The following is an 11,758-nucleotide window of genomic DNA, read 5'->3' as shown; positions in this document are numbered from 1 at the left end:
CAGGGAAGCCCATGTCACCAGGTATTAGTTGCTGAACATCCATCTTTGACCTGCTGGACCAGCCACAGGGGCTTCAGATATCTCCTGGACCATGGGTGAAGATGCTCTCAGGCGAACTGGAGAAGCGGGCGCCCTAGCCGTGTCACGTGACCTCCCTGGTCCTGCATCTTTGAGAAGGAGCTGCGGGAGACTCCATTGTGTGCACAGCACCTGGGAAGTGGTAGCTCCACGTGCTGGTGTTAAATGAAGAGTCCCCAGGCTGAGAGCGGGGGCTGGGAAACCCTACGGTGTGGGCTTAGGCTCTGTGCTCGGTTACACGGTGGTACACCAGTGGGGCCAACACTGCTGGCCAGCAGCACCCTCAGAGCTGGACAGTAAACCCAACGGGCTCAGCTTCAGACCCCCACTCTGCCCAGGACTCAGGTGATGAGAGGAGGGTGGCCGGGAGGCTTAGAGAGTGCACCACACCCTTGTATGCTGCTCCATAGAAATAGCCAGGAGTCGGGAGTGGGTTGAACCTCCATTCTTGCCATGGTTCCAGCTCCCCGGCTCCTGCGTGGAAGCGGTAGACAGACTGTGCAGACTTGTGACCTGATGAATAATCATGTTGTCAACTCCTCAAACCACGCTGTTTATGCAAACTCTACAGTTTGTATTTTCACAGCCTCATCACATGCATTCAGATGGCCTGCGTGTCAGGGGTGCTTGACTTAGGTAGCTTTGTCTAACATTTTATCAAATTGTTCAGAGCATCTGTGTTGGTTAAGGAACCCCTGCTCTCAACCTCACACACACACCCGTTACCAAGTCCAGTGTACCTCTCCAGCCATTCACACTAAAGTTCAACGCTGTTTGGAGTGGGTGTTTGCACAGCAAGTGGCAGACTCAGGACCCCTTCTCAAGTGTTTTCCATCAACAGAGAGATGATAGAAAGTCTTACCTTTGATCAAATTTCCCCAGAGTGAACATAAAACTTCATTTCAAGGCATCTGATCTTGTTTGCACTTTCTAGCTAAGACATCTGGCTGCTTTCTCATTCACATGTACTCAGATCAATTAATCAATCAACAGATAAGTACTGAGCACCCTGGGCCTGGAAGATGCTACTATAGGAGTTTATGTTAGGCAAGCAGGGGTGGGGGGAACAACTGGACCAAACAGTGGTTAATGGGCACTGTTTGCTAGTTACTGATGGTTCCGTTATGAAGATACCACCCATGCACTGCCACACAGCTTCAGGGATGGCAGGTGTGGGTGAAGGGCTGGTTTTCAGGTTCTTAGGAGCAGGGAGATCATTAAGAGCTGGGGAGTCTAGGGAAGGCTTTAGAAGAGATTCAGAATTGATAAAGAACCTTGAAGGATGGGCAGTAGTAGCAGGAAGGAGGGAAAATGGTATTTGAGGACATGGCCAAGTGTCTTCATGGTATGTGCTGGGGATAGCAAGGATCCCAACTGAACAGAGTGCAAAAGTCCTGTAGAGAAAGTTATTAGGATACTTGCTAAAGAACATTAGTTCTTGCTAATGAGGTCCTAAGTGATTATTTTGTTGTATTAAAAAGAATTCTAAGAAAAATGGGAATAGATCAGAATAATTTCATAGCTTTAAAAATATTGATGCTCAGAAGAAACATGCAGCCCAATGTTCATCACAGCACTATTTCAATAGCCAGGACAGGTAAGCAACCTAAATATACATTGGCAGAGTAATTAATAAAGAAGATGTGGTACATATATACAATGGAATACTACTCAGCCATAAAAAAGGAACGAAATTGTGCCATTTGCAGAGATGTAGATGGACCTAGAGAGTCATACAGAGTAAAGTAAGTCAGGAAGAGAAATATAACTATCGTATATTCATCCATATATGTGCAATCTAGAAAAACGGTAGAGATGAACTTATGTACAAAGCAGAAACAGAGTCATGGACATAGAAGACAAGCATATGGACATCAAAGGAGGAAGGGGAGATGGGATGGACTGGGAGATTGGGACTGATATATATATACACCACTCTGTGTATAATGGATAACTAAAGAGAACTGACTGTATAGCACAGTGAACTCTGTTCTACGGTGACCTAAGATGGCAACCCACTCCAGTATTCTTGCCTGGAGAATCCGATGGACAGAGAAGCCTGGCAGGCTACAGTCCATGGGGTTGCAAGAGTCGGACATGACTTAGCATCTAAACCACCAGCTGGGAAAGAAATCCAAGGAAGAGGGGATATATGTGTGTGTGTGGCTGATTCACTTTGCTGTAGAGCAGAAATTAACACAACATAGTAAAGCGACTATACTCCAAACAAATCAAAACAAAACAAAAATACTGCAGCTCAAGGCATCACACAATAAGATGGAAGAGAAGGGGGTTCCTGGGTGGACAAGGAACTTGTGAAAAAGACTTTTCCTTATAAAAATATTACTGATATGTTTGATAAAATTATCTAAAAACACCTATCAAGAATTCTTAGCCACACCTTTGGGGGCGGGTTGGCTCATGGGCCTACCTCCCTTTGGCTTTTGGCCGAGAGAACACTTTGCTCTTTGCTGAAGGGCTGGTCACTCTGGGCAGGTGCTGCACCTCCACAGGAATGCCTGATCTCTCACCATCCTGAGCCTCAGTTTCCCAATCTGTCAGAGCAGGGATAGTAAGGCTGACTCTGAAAGTATCTTTCACTCCCTGCTCTCTACTTACATTTTCCCTTCTTCCTTCTTCTTTCTCTCCTCTTCCTCTCAAAAAGAGAAAACATCCTTTCTTTGCTTCCTTACTTAGCACAATTCACCATACGAAAAGCACCCATCCATCCATTTGCTATGACACATCTGGAAGCCCAGTGCTTGACACTATGGAGATTTCATGAGAAGTACGAGGTCAGCCTTGGCCTCCAAGCACTCACAGTCTCCCTGGGCAGAGAGGGCTGGAACATGAAACAATTAGAAGATATCAATGAAAGTGGAAACAGTGACAGATTTTATTTTCTTGAGCTCCAAAATCACTATGGACAGTGACTGAAGCCACAAAATTAAAAGACGCTTCCTTCTTGGAAGAAAAGCAATGACAAACCTAGACAGTGTATTAAAAAGTAGAGACATCACTTTGCCGACAAAGGTCTGTATAGTTAAAGCTATGGTTTTCCAGTAGTCATGTACCGACGTGCGAGTTGGACCATAAAGATGTCTGAGAGCCGAAGAACTGATACTTTCAAAAGTGGTGCTGGAGCAGACTTTTGAGAGTCCCTTGGACAGCAAGAAGATCAAACCAGTTAATCCTAAAGGATATCAACCCTGAATATTCATTGGAAGGACTGATTCTGAAACTGAAGCTCCAATACTTTGGCCACCTGATGCGAAGAGACGACTCATTGGAAAAGACCCTGATGCTGGGAAATATTGAGGGCAGGAGGAGAAGGCGGCAACAGAGGTTGAGATGGCTGGATGTCATCAGTGACTCAATGGACATGAGTTTGAACAAGTTCTAGGAGACAGGGAAGGATACAGAAGCCTGGCGTGCTGCAGTCCATGGGGTCACAAAGAGTTGGACATGACTTAGCGACTGAACAATAACAAGTGAATGGAGGACCAGTGGGTCAACCACTGGTCACTGCCTTGTGTGATCAGAGCTGGGAGGCACTGCAGGGCTGGGGTAAGCTGTGGGCTCTAGGGGGAAGGTCAGGCTGGGGCTGGGTCCCCAATGACAATGTGGTGGGCCTCGGTCTGGAGCCGGAAGGCTTAGGCTTCAGTCTCCCTGGGAAGACTGTATGAATGTTGGCAAGCAACCCCCGCCCTGGAAGTCAGAGTCCTACTACCCACGCCTGAGTTGCAGGGTGTGTGGGGGGCTAAGGAAAGATGTACCTGGAATGCTTGTACGAATGCTAGTTCTCAGCTGCTCACCAGCTGTGTGACCTCAGGTCGGCTCCTAGAACATTCCAAGCCTCAGTTTACTCAACTGCTAAAGGGGGATATTGGTGATGCCATCTCATGAGGCTGTTGAAAGGCTGAGCAATGAGAGTTTGGTGAACAATGGCTGGTCCCTTTAGCCTCATTAATAACAGGGCTGGCTGGGCAAAGGAACCGCTTCCAGGCGGCACAGCTGTGGGGCCCTGCCTGGGAAGCCATGTGGCCCCCAAGCTGTGTAAACAGCCTGAGGCTTCCTAGGCCTTGGCAGCTGCAGTTTCTCTGGGTCCTGTGGCTCCAGGGCGGCCCTTGCTGAGACAGAGCACGTCTTTAGGAGGCTGCGGCTTAGGAGGGCTTGGGTGGGGCCCTGTACCCCCATGGGTGGGAAAGGCAAACACCCAAGGAGGTGCAGCCAGGCTTCCAGCTCAGCTGTGTCCTTTGCACTGGAGCATGGATTTCCAGACAGGAGAGGCTGAGGCAGCCAATGGGATCCTGGGGCTGTGCCGGGCGGGTGCTGGTCACACCAGGCCCCTGAGTGTGGGAAGGGCACAGTGACTCATGGGAACTCTACACCTGAGGGCCCCAAGCACACACACCTGGCCCATGGGATGGTGGCCTGTGTCCTCAGAACGTGTCCATACTCCCCCATGACATGAGCTTAGCATCACTGGTCTGAGGACAAGACTCCACCCATGTGGGGACTGGCAGTCATAGCAGCTGCCATCACTGAGAACCTACCATGCCCAGGGATTGTTAACTAGTTCTTTAAACTCACGTAGTCCTGACAGCAGTCCTAGGAAGTGGGTATATTATCCTCCTCCCATTTCACAGGGAAGGAGACGGAGAGGTGGAGAGATGTGAAGGCAAGTGGTTGGGGACGTGGTGGGGCTGGGATCTGAACCCACAGGATTTACATGTAAACTCAATGCTGTGCTGCTTCTCCTGGGACAACAGAGGCTGCTGACCATCCCTATGTGAAGGTCATCTCATTCTGTCCTTTCCATTCTGCATGAGCCCAACCATGTCCAAGAGCTGGTTCTAGAGCGGAGGTGCAGGTGGGCAGTGTAGTGGAGAGGGCTCAGCTGGATTTGGATTGGCAGCTTGGCTTTGTAGCTGGAGGCCCTCGGGGGAGCTCTAATTAACTCTGGGTCTTGGTTTTTACAGTTTTGAGATGGAGATGATACACCGGGGCTCACGAGGCAATGTGAGGACTAATGCAGCACTTGGCTGATGGTCACTCTCCTGGTGGAAAGAATTATTTGTCCTTCGAAGAGTGACTGGGCTTGGCTCAGTGGTAAAGAATCCACCTGGCAATACAGGAGATGCAGGTTTGATCCCTGGGTCGGGAAGATCCCCTGGAGAGGGTAACGGCAATCCACTCTAGTATTCTTGCCTGGGAAATCCCCGTGGACAGAGGAGCCTGGAGGGCTACAGAAGGTGGGGCTGCAAAAAGAGTTGACTGAGTGACTAGACAATAACAAGAAGAGTGAGCAGGAACCAAGACTGCAGGGCAACCCAGAAGGCAAGTCCTACAGAGCTCTTCCTGATACTCCCAAACTGACTCAGTTCCTGGTCCCACTTATGGGTCTCTCTTGCTTGCAGATCGGATCTGCTGAAAAGTAATCCACTCTTGTCAAGCTCTCAGCATCAGTCCAGACAACTATGAAATGAAGTGAAGTGAAGTGAAGTGAAGTGAAAGTTGCTCAGTCGTATCCAACTCTTTGCGATCCCATGGACTATAGAGTCCATGGAATTCTCCAGGCCAGAATACTGGAGTGGGTAGCCTTTCTCTTCTCCAGGGGATCTTCCCAACCCAGGGATCGAACCCAGGTCTCCCACATTGCAGGTGGATTCTTTACCAGCTGAGCCACCAGGGAAGCCCAAGAATACTGGAATGGGTAACCTATCCCTTCTCCAGCGGATCTTCCCGACCCAGGAATTGAACTGAGTCTCCTGCATCACAGGTGGATTCTTTACCAACTGAGCTATCAGGGAAGCAGACAACCATAGCAGAGATAAAACCAATAATCAATCTCTATGTGCTTCTGAGGAGGCTGTGAACAAGACCATTCCCCTGTCCCCAGGCAACCAGAAGAAAAGCCTTCTCCATTGTTCACCCAGGGCCTGGAAAGGCATATCTTCCTACACATGGGAGGTGTCACCACGGGCAGGTGCTCAGCCGACTTTTAGTGGTTTTGGCTAGCGCTGAGGCTACACAACCAGAGGAGATTTCCTAACAAGAAAGGGAGCAGGAATGTGTCTCTCGAGGCTCTGCTGTATCTGGGGTGACCAACTGTCCCATTTTGCCCAGGATTAAGGGGTTCCTGGGACATGGGACTTTATCATAGAAAACAGAACAATCCTGGAGAAACTGAGGGAGTTGGTCACCAGAGCCATATTTCCCAGCCCATTCTAGAGCCTTCTGTGTCTCCCTAGGGGCTAGGACCCCGCCTTTCTGCAACCATCAGGCTTGCTCGTCTGTCTCCCAGGAGCCAGCCCGAGGCCTCCTCTATGCCCTAGGGCTCATCAAAGGAGCCGCTGCTGGAGAAAGTTGAGAGGGCGGCTGGACTCCCACACCTCTGGATGCTGATGACAGGCTCCTTTGAAGAACAGATGAAGACTTGGTCCTCCGGGGGACATGGGGAGCTGGAGATGAGTCTTGATGTAGCCCCCGGTCCAACGGGGCTCTTTTTTTTTACGAGGCCGGGAAATGTTCACGGGAAGCTAAACAGGTTAATGAGGGGTTCTGATGGAAAGTGGTATTAACTTTAACAAGGAGAAAATACTTTGTAAAGAACAACGCCCACTGGGGTGGAGATATAAACCCAGGGATAAGGAGCTGCTTCTCTGTATTGGGGGGTTTCTGGGCTCGAAGCTCCATCACGTGTGCTGTCCAAGTCATGGCTTCCAAATGCCTCAAGGCCAGCTTCTCATCGGGGTCTCTCAAGGTCCCAGGAGGGGCCGGCGGGGGCTCGGCTCGCGTGTCCACAATGTTCTCCAGCAGCTCTTGCAAGCTCCCCGGCTTCTCCCGGGGACCCCGGAGTTTCTCTGCCTGTTCAGTCGGGCTGGGCAAGAGCAGCTGCAGGGCCGCCAGCTGCCTCCCTGCTCTCTGCCTCCCCTCTGGAGGCTTTGCTACCAGCTACAGCCTGGCCGGGGGCTGGTTCGGCGAGGGCATTCTTACTGGCAATGAGAAGGAGACCATGCAGTTCCTGAACGACCGGCTGGCCAGCTACCTGGAGAAGGTGCGGCAGCTGGAGCGGGAGAATGCGGAGCTGGAGAGCCGCATCCGAGAGTGGTGTGAGCGGCAGGTGCCCTACCTGTGCCCCGACTACCAGTCCTACTTCCAGACCATTGAGGAGCTCCAGAAGAAGGTGAGTGGGTCTGAGACGGAGCCTGGGGCCACCAGCACTAGCCTGGTAACACTTCAGAGGTCACAAAACTTGGTCACATCTGCGCCCTCCTTGGCTCCTCCCAAGGAGGTATCATTTGGCCATTTTACAGATGAGAACACTGAGGCTCAGGCTGGTTAACTGACTTACTGAAGGTGATCCAGGGGGTGGTTAGTGGAGTCAGAGCTTGAGTACAAACTCTTCGAACTAACTGGTTGTAAGACCTTTAATGTAATACCACAAGCCACCTCTCTGGATTTGAATTTATTTTCTTCTTCCTTTTCTAAGGGGAGGGGATTGGGTTTGAAGTGTTTGGTGCAGACCAGGTTTCCTATACCTAACTCTGGGAGAGCCTGTCAGAAGTTTCCTTCTTGCCCAGCCTGCATCCCCAGAAAGTCCTAGTCAACTCTTGAAAGGGAGCATTTGTGTCCAGGGAATCATAGAGTATGTTCTTGCTAATGACCTGCTGAGAGTGCCCTCCAGTCCTGGGAGACAGGAAGACAGGAAGAAGCCACCATGTCAGGTCTTCCCTGAAGCATTTCCCTGTCTCTAACTCAGGTTACAGGTCCGAGATGCCCTGCGTTGCTAGGGACCTTAGGGTTTCCCGCTCTGATCCCTACAGCAAGCCCATAAGCTTCATGGAGCCTCAGCTGCCAAGAGCCCAGGGATGGGGTGACCCTCTCCCTCCAAAGGCAATCCATGCCAGCTGAACTGGGCGGCAGAGTGGGGAACTCCTGCCAGCAGAATGCCTTTTCTTTCCCTGAAGTCACTTCTTTATTTTCCCAGACCCTGTGTACCAAGTCTGAGAACGCCAGGCTGGTGGTGCAGATTGACAATGCCAAGCTGGCTGCAGATGACTTCAGGACAAAGTGAGTTGTCCTGCTCGCCTGTTGGTTGGGGCTGGTACAGCTGGACGTGGGTGGTGTCCAGACTCAGGGTTTGGGTTACCCTGAATCACTGAGGCATAAGGTAGGAAACACAGCGCCAGGCCAGTCTGGGATCTGACATAGATATAGAAAGAAAAAAACAGCTTCAGGTGCCCTGCTGTGTGCCTGCCAGGTACGAGACCGAGGTATCCATGCGGCAGCTGGTGGAGTCAGACATGAATGGCCTGCGTAGGATCCTGGATGATCTGACCCTGTGCAAGGCCGACCTGGAGGCCCAGGTGGAGTCCCTGAAGGAGGAGCTGCTCTGCCTCAAGAAGAACCATGAAGAGGTGAGCATGGGGAGCCAGGGTAGACCTGGGGAATAGGTGAAGCTGGGGGAGAAGATGAGGCTGGGGGATAGGTAAGCATGGAGAATGGAAGAGCATGGGGGGCAGGTGAGCATGAGGAACAGGTGAAACTGGAAGAGAAGGTGAGGTTGGGGGTAGGTGAGCACGGGGAGCAAGTGAACATGGGGAGCAGGTAGGCATGGGGGGAGGCATCCATCTGGGAGAGTTAGTGCTGAGCCTGGTCTGTGCCACAGGAAGTGAACTCACTGCGCTGCCAGCTTGGTGATCGACTCAACGTCGAGGTGGACGCTGCCCCGCCCGTTGACCTGAACCGTGTTCTGAATGAGATGAGGTGCCAGTATGAGACCCTGGTGGAAAATAACCGCCGGGAGGCTGAGGACTGGTTCAACACCCAGGTGGGTACCTGGAAACCGTCAGTGCAGTAGAGACACATGGTAGGTCACAGAAGTGAGCTTGAGGCTCTGAATCAAAAACCTGAGCTTGAGTCCCCGCCCTGTTTCAGCCTCACTGTGCACCTTGGGCACATTGCTGTCCTGAAGGCGACAGTGATCTCAAGGGTGAGATGAACGGGGTAGACTGGGTGATCTGGGCAGTCCTTCTTGGCTCATGATTCTAAGTGGCTTCTGTCGACTTCTGAAGCTGAGTCCCCGGTATTTCTGACTGGGTCCCATGTGTGTGTGTTTCAGACTGAGGAACTGAACCAGCAGGTGGTGTCCAGCTCGGAGCAGCTGCAGTCCTACCAGGCGGAGATCATTGAGCTGAGACGTACGGTCAATGCCCTGGAGATTGAGCTGCAGGCCCAGCACAGCATGGTGAGCCTGAGGCTGGCTGGGGGCTGTGGCTGGACCTAGCCTCACAGTGCAGGGGCCCGCCCGCCCCAGCCTCCATGCTCTGACCACGTGGGCAGGTTCCAGAGGGTCAAGTTATTGAGTGTCAGGGATTTTCTGTGCAGGGAAGAGGAAGGAGGGCCCAACTCCCTCCAAGGTCCCAGGGGTAAAAGACAGGTAACCAGTAGCACCCGGCCTGTCCTGGCAGCATCTCCTGTATTTGTGAGAACAGATTCATTCTGAGTAATTATCAGTGACTCAGAGATATCATTAACAGGGGAGCTCCTCTCTAGATCAGGAAGCTAAAGGGCTAATTGACTCATCTCAGATGAGATATCTGATTGTGGCTCATCCAGGCTTGAAGTGATTCTTCCTTCCTACACAATCCTTATCCTCACAGAGAGATGCTTTGGAATCCACCCTGGCGGAGACGGAGGCCCGCTACAGCTCCCAGCTGGCCCAGATGCAGGGCCTGATCGGCAACGTGGAGTCGCAGCTGGCGGAGATCCGTTGTGACCTGGAGCGGCAGAACCAGGAGTACCAGGTGCTGCTGGATGTCCGGGCCCGGCTGGAGTGTGAGATCAACACGTACCGGGGACTGCTGGACAGCGAGGACTGCAAGTGAGTACCTGCATGCTCTCTCGTCTATGAAGCCCTGGAGAGACAGTGTGGTGGCCTGGGAAGAGCCGGGCATTTGAATTCAGTGGCCCTGGGTTTTGGTTTAGGTCTTGTTATATAGTCACCATGTGACCTTGGCAATGTCCTTTTCTTTCTGGGCCTCTGTTTCCTCAATGGTAAAATGAGGGGGCAGGATTAGAAGACTATTTTTCTTCTTCATCCATTAACTTAAAAAATTATTAAATTAATTCTTGAATGTAATTTATTATTCTTATGTATTTCATTTTCGTTAAATCAATATTTAGAGTTTTCATCATTATGACTTCATTGTATTTTTCATAGCTGAACTACATGATGCATTATAATTGCTTCTTTCTTTGACAAGTGTGACTGAATGCCAGTTCAAGGCAAAACATCAGAGTCAGGAGCAGAGAAAGGTTAATTGCAGGGCCCAGCAAGGAGAACAGGTGGCTCATGTGCAAAATCCCTGAGCCCCAGGACTGGAGGGATTTTTAAGGGGCTCTGGGTTATTGAAAAACAGCAATTGGAAAATCATAGTGATCTGACTTTCTTTTTTTCTCCTAGGCTCCCTTGTAACCCGTGTGCCCCAGACCACTCGCCCTCTAAGTCTTGCCTCCCCTGTCTTCCTGCGGTCTCCTGCGGGCCTGGCACAGCCCGAACCACCTGTAGCCCCCGCCCCATCTGTGTGCCTTGCCCAGGAAGCCGGTTCTGAGAGTGACTAGTCCAGAAAGCCAAGGCCACTGCATCCAGGGCTTGGATTTGGCCTCGGCCTCAATTCAACCATAACCCTAAAGCCCAATCCCCTGTAACTTTGTGCCTAGCCCAGGCCCAGACAATTACACACTTTATCTTTCTCAAAGCCTGCTACTAAGGTCGGAGGCCTTAGTGGCAATAAGACCTCGAAGGCCTCAGCTCCTCATTACTTTGATGGAGGCCAGAGATTCTGTTCTCAGGCTGCCTCCTAGGTCAGGTTTTCCTATCCGGCGCTGTTTCGGTGGTGTCTGAAATGCAGCACAGGGCTTTTATTGTATGAACAATAAAGCATGTTTACTCTGGTTCTCAATGCCCTAGCTCTGTTCTGATATTGTTGGTTTGGGTCTCTGCTGGGTGAAGAGGGGTGACTCTTAGGCAGATGAATGGGGGAGGTTGGCCATGTATGACCCTGGGGATGACAGGGTCCTTATGTTCCTCTTTGGGGTGGTTAGGGGTATACAGTGGGATGTTTAACTCAGCTTTCTTGTTTAAGACCCTTCTCCAAGGGCTTCTCTGGTAGCTCAGTTGGCAAAGAGTCTGCCTGCAGTGCAGGAGACCCGGGTTTGATCCCTGAGTCAGGAAAATCCCCTGGAGAAGGAAATGGCAAACCACTCCAGTGTTCTTGCCTGGAAAATCCCATGGATAGAGGTGCCTGGTGGGCTGCAGTCCATGGGGTCCTGAAGAGTCAGGCACAACTGAGTGACTAATACTTTCTTTCTAAGGTTCTACTGTGGAGACATGTGTTACAAGCCCCTCATACCCCCTTAGTATACATGGTCTACTTGGGGTTCTAGGGGAAGATGGTTAACACTGAGATCAGTATAATGTGAAGCATTTTAGGCCACTTCATTAGCCTCATGCCTGTGGTTCTTATAAGAGCAGCAGTATGGAATCTCACACCCATGGGACTCCATTAAAGTCCCATGCTTTTAGAAATGTGGTGTCTTCAATCCTTCACACAACCCTTCCAGTTCAGTACCTCTCTTAAAACCCCACAGCCTTGGGACTTCCCTGGTGGTC

General features: G+C 50.9%; 1 protein-coding gene across 1 annotated transcript; it reads left to right on the top strand.

The window, feature by feature from the left end:
- Window positions 1-6,736: 6,736 nt before the first annotated feature.
- On the top strand, window positions 6,737-11,055 carry KRT35 (keratin 35). The gene is made up of 7 exons (XM_043904566.1): window positions 6,737-7,267; window positions 8,072-8,154; window positions 8,345-8,501; window positions 8,753-8,914; window positions 9,206-9,331; window positions 9,747-9,967; window positions 10,550-11,055. The coding sequence occupies exons 1-7, from the start codon at window positions 6,797-6,799 to the stop codon at window positions 10,695-10,697; spliced, it is 1,368 nt and encodes a 455-aa protein (XP_043760501.1). The 5' UTR covers window positions 6,737-6,796; the 3' UTR covers window positions 10,698-11,055.
- Window positions 11,056-11,758: the final 703 nt, after the last annotated feature.

The sequence above is a fragment of the Cervus elaphus genome, chromosome 5 (genome assembly GCF_910594005.1).
Source record: "Cervus elaphus chromosome 5, mCerEla1.1, whole genome shotgun sequence".
Taxonomy (NCBI): Eukaryota; Metazoa; Chordata; class Mammalia; order Artiodactyla; family Cervidae; genus Cervus; species Cervus elaphus.
The sequence above is the reverse complement of the archived record's forward strand: the minus strand, read 5'-3'. Positions and strand labels throughout refer to the sequence as shown.